This window comes from Lampris incognitus, chromosome 4 (assembly GCF_029633865.1).
Source record: "Lampris incognitus isolate fLamInc1 chromosome 4, fLamInc1.hap2, whole genome shotgun sequence".
Classification (NCBI taxonomy): Eukaryota; Metazoa; Chordata; class Actinopteri; order Lampriformes; family Lampridae; genus Lampris; species Lampris incognitus.
In genome coordinates, this window is record NC_079214.1 from 32,252,905 (window position 1) to 32,260,880 (window position 7,976).

At 39.6% G+C, this 7,976-nt stretch overlaps 1 protein-coding gene across 1 annotated transcript; it reads right to left on the bottom strand.

Annotated features, from left to right (window-relative positions):
- Positions 1-2,756: 2,756 nt before the first annotated feature.
- On the bottom strand, positions 2,757-6,910 carry nudt19 (nudix (nucleoside diphosphate linked moiety X)-type motif 19). The gene is made up of 3 exons (XM_056279020.1): positions 5,972-6,910; positions 5,623-5,830; positions 2,757-4,301 (listed from the first exon to the last, which is right to left on the bottom strand). Exons 1-3 carry the CDS (start codon positions 6,761-6,763, stop codon positions 4,087-4,089), a joined length of 1,215 nt encoding a protein of 404 aa, XP_056134995.1. The 5' UTR covers positions 6,764-6,910; the 3' UTR covers positions 2,757-4,086.
- Positions 6,911-7,976: the final 1,066 nt, after the last annotated feature.

Here is a 7,976-nt window from a genome sequence, read left to right on the forward strand (position 1 = left end):
GTTCTCTAGCGACCCCTCTGGCCCATACGGGCGCCTGCAGCCAAGCAACCGACAGCATTCTCCCTACGTCTCCTCCGCGGCCTGAAGGTAATGCAATCCGCGTGTAAAATAGCGAGAGCAGCCGACACGAGTTTGAAGGAAGCCGGTGTTACGACTATCTCCTTCCTGTGGAAACGTGAGCCAGGGGGGTTATTCGACAAGAGTTCCGGCCATATGCCATTAGGTTAATAGGGTGGTATAAGGGGAAAAACGAGAAATACATTTATTAAAAAAAAAGTAGTCAAATATGATCATTAAGAAAATTGATATATCAATATGGTACTTCAGATATGGGAGAAAAATAACACCATTCAATTCTGAAAATATGAGTTTACGCAAAGAATCTGTGTGCATGGACGCGGGTGTTTCAAATGGTAACGTCCATTATTATTATCACACTGAATTTATTCATCTCATCCACATCTGCCATTAATGTTATGCACTGAAGTAAACTCAAGGAGATGAGTAATGAACAATCAAGACTAATCACCTCCAATTACCCAGTAGCCACCGGGGGCTCTCTTGAAATCCATTTCTGTCACTGCTAGATGGCCTGTTGTCATGGTTTCAAGCTCGCATCTTTTTTTCCTGAGCAAATAAGATGGTTACATAACAATTTCATTATGTTAAAATCCTGTCTGTGTCAGTATAGCCAGTAAGCCACTGGTATTTTCCCTATTAGTTATGGTAAAATGTAGTGGTTTGACCCCTGACCCTTATCCCAGGTTTTAGAAAATAAACGCGCTCCCATGGGCATTTCCAGTAAAGCCCCATTTGAATTATTTTGGATCTTTACGACAGCATAGACCATGCAGTTTTATGTGATTGCATGAAATACTGGCTTGATGTCAGAGATATAGCTAGCTCTTAACTGGGGGAGCTGTTACTGTTCAAAAATATTTTTTTACTCAGTCAATACAGTCAACCTCCCTGTGCCTGTCTGCATACATCAATATCAGACCTCTTTTTATTCTTCGTTACATCCTCCATTTATACCTCTCCATCTGAAGCTGCAAAAAAAAAAAGACATGATTTCAGTATCATGGAGATGATATCCCCTATGAAATTGACAATACATATAATCTGGCCACTTTCACAAATTGCAGTGTGGGTACAAAGTGCTTGTATAATTGCAGAATTTTCTACATTGAAATGAAACGAAATCAGATGCTATCCTTTTCTGTGCATCTGATGCAAAGTCAATCCAGACTTTATTTAAAGTGCATGATAACACAATAAGTGAATAAACACACTTTCCATTAAAAAGTGAAAACAGCTTAAATACACACAAAAAAAATTCAAAACGACAAACCAGATATTGACAACATATCCCTGCCTGCTGCCCAGTGACTGCTGGGATAGGCTCCAGCATTCCCACGACCCTGACAGCAGGATAAGCAGTTTGGATAATGGATGGATGGATGTATTCAGAGGCTGTTGGTCCAGAAATATTAGGTTAAGATAATAAGGTTTTAAGGCTCTACTTGAATGTCTCAAGGGTTAGCCTCTCTAATCAAAGTGCATTGCAGAGGTAAGGTGCAAATTACAATTGGCAAATGCCCTGAACCCAGCTGACTTTTTATCAAACGTGGGGACTGACAAATAGACTGCAACTTTTGAGCAGAGGGTGCGGGTCAGGGAGAGCAGTGTGATAATATCTGACAAATCCCATTTAATGAAATCACCGTTTCTGTAATTGGCTTACTTAATTGGCACCTCAGCTGAACCTATACATTTGATAATCCAAAACAAGTTGAAAAAAATAAGAAATTAATGATTAGTTTTTAAACAACATTTTTTTAAGACAGACTGGTTCAAGCTAAACCTTTTATTTTGTGTAAATTCATTACAAATACAAGCTAATTTAGTTATTTAGGCAAAGACACTGTACCCTTAAAGACACACAAGCAAATTAGTACCAGCTGGAGGCTTACATTTTTTATATACTTATATTTTGTTTTTGTTTTTTGTATTTTAGCTATTCACTAAATGGTGTTTTTTGTAACTTTAATGACTTGGTGAAATCTTGGCTCTTAACAGCTTGTATTGATTTATTTTCATAAGACCCCATTCACATCTGCACATACTAGGCGCTCATTTTCAGCCTGCCTTGTCCACTCACATTTTGAAAAAGGCAGAAAAAAACAACTAAAAACAAAAAGGGGTGGTGTAAGAGTGAAGTGAGGTAGCGCTGTGGGACACCATGTCCTAGCTTCTCATGTGTCCTGACAGTGTGTGTGTCTCATGTGTGTGCAATGTGTGCTTGTGATTGTCTACTGGGCTCATATTTGATTGGTCTAACATGCTAGACCCCGCCTCCATCACCTAAAAGCAGTATGGGTTTCAGCATCTGATTCCCCCATATTACATGATCGCAATGTGCATTTTTGAATGGAAGAAAGAACATAAACTTCCTCCCTCAAAGTGGCTGCGTGATGTGTCTCATTGAGCTCTACCATCCTAGCCAAAATCCACGTTTTCAGCTCAAAAAATGTAAAAGGGTAGAAAAAAAGTTTACTAGCCAAAAAATAATACAAAAATAAATGGTAATAACAAAATATTACTAGTACTTTACATATTAAAAAGTAGCTAAAACTTATTGGTCAAGCCAAACATTTGCAGTGGCATCCCCTACACAGCTGCATAGCGTTATAAATCAAGATGACAAAATAATAATCTAGTGTAATGATTAAATCAGAACACACAGTCTAGCTATTTACACTTTGTTTATTTGAACTGAGATTTATTTAAACCGTGCTTTGATCTCAAATTTCTCTAATAATTTATTGAATCAACACAACCAAAGCTTGTGTAAAATTTCAAGTTGTTCACAGAAAGCGGACACGCACATTGCCCATCACATTTCCTAACACACAGCATAAAGCTCGTACAGGTTTCACGACAATAAAAAAAAAAAACTGTCACTCTTTCGAAACTCTAACATACGACAGTGCCAAAACTAATACCTGTTAGTTTTATGGCGATAAATGTGCTATAACAGAAACAAAGAGGTATGTGGTTACTAAAAGCAAAACACCAAAATGTTTGTCACTAGTAGACTAACGGTATATTATTTTGTCACAACACTCCAGAACATGAACTGAATAGGTAATTGTACAGATGACCAAAACCAGTAATCAGATTTAACTTAACATGCCTAAAAACCTTGAGAACATTAATAGATTTAAAAAAAGTCGGATCATGTCTAAAAACCTTGAGAACATTAATAATTCATTAATGTATAAAAAAACAATTGTAATTTACATATTTCGATTTTTTTGTATACATTTATCCATAACTGTCTCAGTTGTCTCAAGAACTGAGGGAGTGGTCTAGTCATAATTAATATTCATGAGCTGACATTTGAGTGACATTTACAAGCAAGGGTTGGTGGTAAAGGTGGGCGGGGTTTCATATTTTGATGACTTTATCTGATAGGCTATATGTAAATGAACGTCTGATGACATCATGAATATTAAAGTCAAGATCCGCCGAAAGAAGCTGAACCTGAGAAAAAGAAAAATTTAATTCTACCATTTATAACTGGATTTGTTTTTCAGTGGAAAGTACATAACACATGATGATTTAAGCGTTTAAAGTTTCACTTTTGGTCTGACTAGGATCAGGTTAGTTTAACAGCCAGTCTTAATGTAGCCTCAGAAAGAAATAAAACTACATTTTTGTGCAACTTATTCAAATCAATATCAGACTTACAGGACCCATTTTATACCATACTGTAGAGTTTAGCTTTTGAGGATTGGTCACACCAGTCCTCTAGTAGACATATCAACGTGGGCTTTGTTAATAAAAAACAAAAACATTGTTCTCATGCTTACCACCTGCAACTGCTGTAGTCTTAAGCAAGGCAGTGTACTGTCAGCAGTTGCAGGGGAGCAAATCAGTGTCTGAAAGTACAAAGTTGGTTGAACACAGCAGCTCATTTTTATAAATGTTTAAACTTATTATTTTTTGACTTGCCCAGTTACATGAGGACTTTTTCTCCTTTTACTTTAGCACTCAGTAAGCAAGGTATGTATGAAGGTTACGTCAAAGCAGACTGTTGGGGACACGTTTGGTGGCGGGCCCTGCAAAAGGCAGAAGGTGATTGTACTTGGGTGTGATGGTGACCTGAGCAGATATATTATATGAGTCCAGAAAAATGAGGCGGTGAAGTTTAGACTCATCTCCCTGAGAATCCTCCAGAGGAATATTAGTGTCTATATTAACATGCCCTGACCCATCCACTGGGTACAACTTGTCACCTGCAGACAGAAGAAAAAACAAAGGGTGAGAAAAAGAAATGGGAACACAGAGTGAGATGGAAAGAGGTGTATTATTGTTCATCTTAATGTTTCTTTGCTATTGCTAAAATTATAAAATTTATTCAGTCATTGCATGAGTTTGGCCCTGAATGGAGTCTGAATATCCTAAAACAAATAACATAAACACTATTATGAAAGAGCATCAGAGTTAGAGCTGACATTAATACTCTTAATATTTAAGTATATATGTTGACATGAACTTTGTTTGTTTGGCCTCTGAACCCAGATGGTCCTTGTTTCATTACAGCACTAAATAGCTGCCCATATATATGAGATGTGATGCTTGAGGGGGCCTAATGAAAACTGTAAAAACTAATCTTAGCTTTTGAGGCTGATATTTTTGGATGATCTCTATCATGACTTTTAATGCCTTGCTCACACCAGATGTGTCGTGCGGGGTGACACATGCCAGATGAGAATGCTCACGATAGTGCTGTGTAAAAATTGGTCATAGCGATTGTGATGTCACCCATCGGTTTCTGAAGGGGCATTTTGAAGCCTAAAGTTTGGCTTTATGCTCGTTGCCATCTTTTCACTTGTTGCAGCCATTCATTCATTCATTCATTCATTCATTCATTCATTCATTCATTCATTCATCTTCAGCTGCTTCTCCAGGGTCGGGTTGCGGTGGCAGCAAGCTAAGTAGGGCACTCCAGATGTCCCTCTCCCCAGCAACGCCATCCAGCTCCTGTCTCAGTGATACTTTCAAGAAGTTATGCTCAATGATGGAAAGAGTCCTGCATCCTTAAGATGTTACTGTGCTAGCGCCTGTTCCAAAGGAGATGTGTATAGCAATATTACTTTACAAGCTGGGTAGCTGTGGTGAGTGTCAATGCAAACAAATGTGATGTGAATAGATGCACTGTCAAGACGTTTGTATCTTTTTTGTAAAGATTTGGCTCCACATGAAGTACTGAACCCGATCAGAGTTCCTACACTGGCAAAACAGACATGTGATTAAGGTGTCAAAATGACAAAACAGCTCTTGGACAACCCCACTAATATTGGAATACTCCATGTTTTAACTGGAATATACTTAGATTAAGACTTAATTCAGGCAACAGAAATCAGTATACACTCTTTACTTGGCCATGGTTTAATTAAACCTGATATCAGGTCAATATCAGAATACTAGTGTGCCATGTAAACAAAATGAGAGGAAGGCTAACCTTAGTTTAATGAGAGATCAATGTGATCAACTTGTGAGATTGGTTTGACTCATGAGGCAAGTAGACAAATGGATTGAGTGGTCCATTAGTACCTGGTAGCAGTGATAAACGGCAGCTATCCGTTACCAGCCAGATGGGCAGCCATTGTTCGCAGCCTTCTGCAGCACGTTGGCTGGCAAAGTTATGGAGGTTGACCAGCGAAGTGAGGCAACACATGCGGCTGAGATCATAGAACTGAGGTGGGGCAATCCACAACTCCCGGGCCTTGTAGGCTTGAAGAATCTCGGAGGGTGTGGACCACTGAAATATGGAGAAGGGGCTTGTTCACAAACATAGAAATCATGGTGACAGGGAGCAAGTTTTATTCACCATCTTAACACACTTGGGCATTTCACCAAATTTGACTGCACAAGCAACACAAATCTTTAAACATGAAATCACCTTAAAGTGCACTATTTCCTTCTCGTCTTCAAATGTGTGAGGAACCTCCTGCAAGCAGCACATGAAAAAGGCCGTGTCATACCTCCACCCCTTTCTATCGAAGCCAGTGGGAGTGAGCCAGTTGCCCCATTCATGCAAAGCCCAAATGTGGGGCAACAACTCTAGCGCTTTGCACATTCGGATGAAGTTGGACGGGTTTCTGTTTACTAGGGCACGCCATTTGACAAGTTCATTCATGTCACACAGGTCATTTACTTTCAGAGGGTGTGGAGGTGACGTTATCTGGTTGCTGTCACGTTTGTTGTCAACTGTTTTTAGCAAGCTATTCTCTTCCATTTTAGGCAGAGCCAAGAGCACACCGGATTCCTCGAATGTCTCTCTCAGGGCACAGATTCGTAAAGCGACGTCGCCGGGAATGGGAGACCCCAGCTTCAGTCGGTCTGTGGCGAAGATCGGAGGTCTCGTCTCCGCCGGCTGTTTGACACATCCCAAACCGAAATTGGGAAATTTACTGAAAGCTTTGAAAATATCCAGCCATTCACTGGAGAAATCTGAGGAGTCCAATAATCCACCGGGAAACACGTACGCATTGGGCATGAATCCGCTTTTACTGCTTCTTTTCAGCAATAACACCTCATAATCGAAGGCGGACTTGTGTGGCAAATTGGACGCTGACAACGAAGAACATTTCTCAGGTGTCTTCGGGAGACTGTCCACGTCGACTTTATGTCTTGTGCCAGCGGTTAATACAATCGTCGCAGCCTCTTTCCAGTGCTTCAGCGCTGTATTCATCCTTGGTGATGTTATGATTTCATTGGGACTTCTAATACAGGCGAAAGTTCACTTTACCAATTCGTCGTCTTCATCCCCTTCCTGTGTTTTTTTTCCATGGCGGTTGGTAAACAACTCAGGAGTACACTACCGCGCCACCTACTGGTATGGAGTGCGGACTGCAATTTACATTTGCCCCAGCTATTTACCTTGAGACATAGTCACTCCAAAATTCTATTAATTAATCCTATTGTTCTTAAATGGCTTAACAATAATCATGCACCCCTCTTTCTTATATTTTGTTCCAGAAATCTTCAGCTTCTTTTGATTCTTCTTTTTCTTCTTTTGATTTTTTTATGCCAGTCAGCAAACAAATGTCTGGTGTTTTACCGCCATCAAGTGAACAAGAGTGTGAATCGCTGAACTACGACGGCCATCTCAAAATAAATAAATAAAAGTCACTTTAAATCCGGTGTATCGGTCTACCCTGTTGATTTTTTTGGGAGGGGGGGGGAAGAAACTAAAGCACACTGATGATTTTTGAATTTTTAAATTTTTTTTTCCTGATTGCTTTGTCACTATCTTTGAAACTATGGGCTATTTTTTGTAAAACTCTACACATCAACCATAAAACCTTACACCAAACCAGCAAAACATTATACATCTCTCGCAAAAGCAAACAACTGTTGCAAAACTCTTTAAACTCTTTTAAAAATTGTTATTTGTGAATACAGTATGCACAAATCACATTGGAATAAGCACATGAAGCACCAACTACACACCATAGATGAAAAACACTTGTGGCTTTTGCTTTTTCTGTGTGCAGGGCATAGCAGTTTGCAATAAAGTTTTGTCATACATGTAGTAAACACACATACACACAGCTATCCAAATATGTAAGGTATGGATGTCTATTCTGAACATAACGCTCTCAATACAAATAAAGGGAAAAAGCCCCCCCTCCAAATGTTCGAACACTCCTCAAACAACAAAAGTGCAGTAGAAGAAAACAAAAACATTTGTGTTAGATAAAAAAGGACAGAAAAAATGTGGCTAAATCTCGCCTTCTTTGTGGGTCTGGCCATCATGTGACGTTGTCTTGAGCTAGGCAGCGTGGAAATTATCGCCTGGAGTGTCGTGTCCAGGCCTGGCATGACCCCTGATCGATGCCTCCACAAGCCTCCTCAATTGCCTGTAGAAGTAGTATGCACTGGTGGGGCTGACGATCACTTCC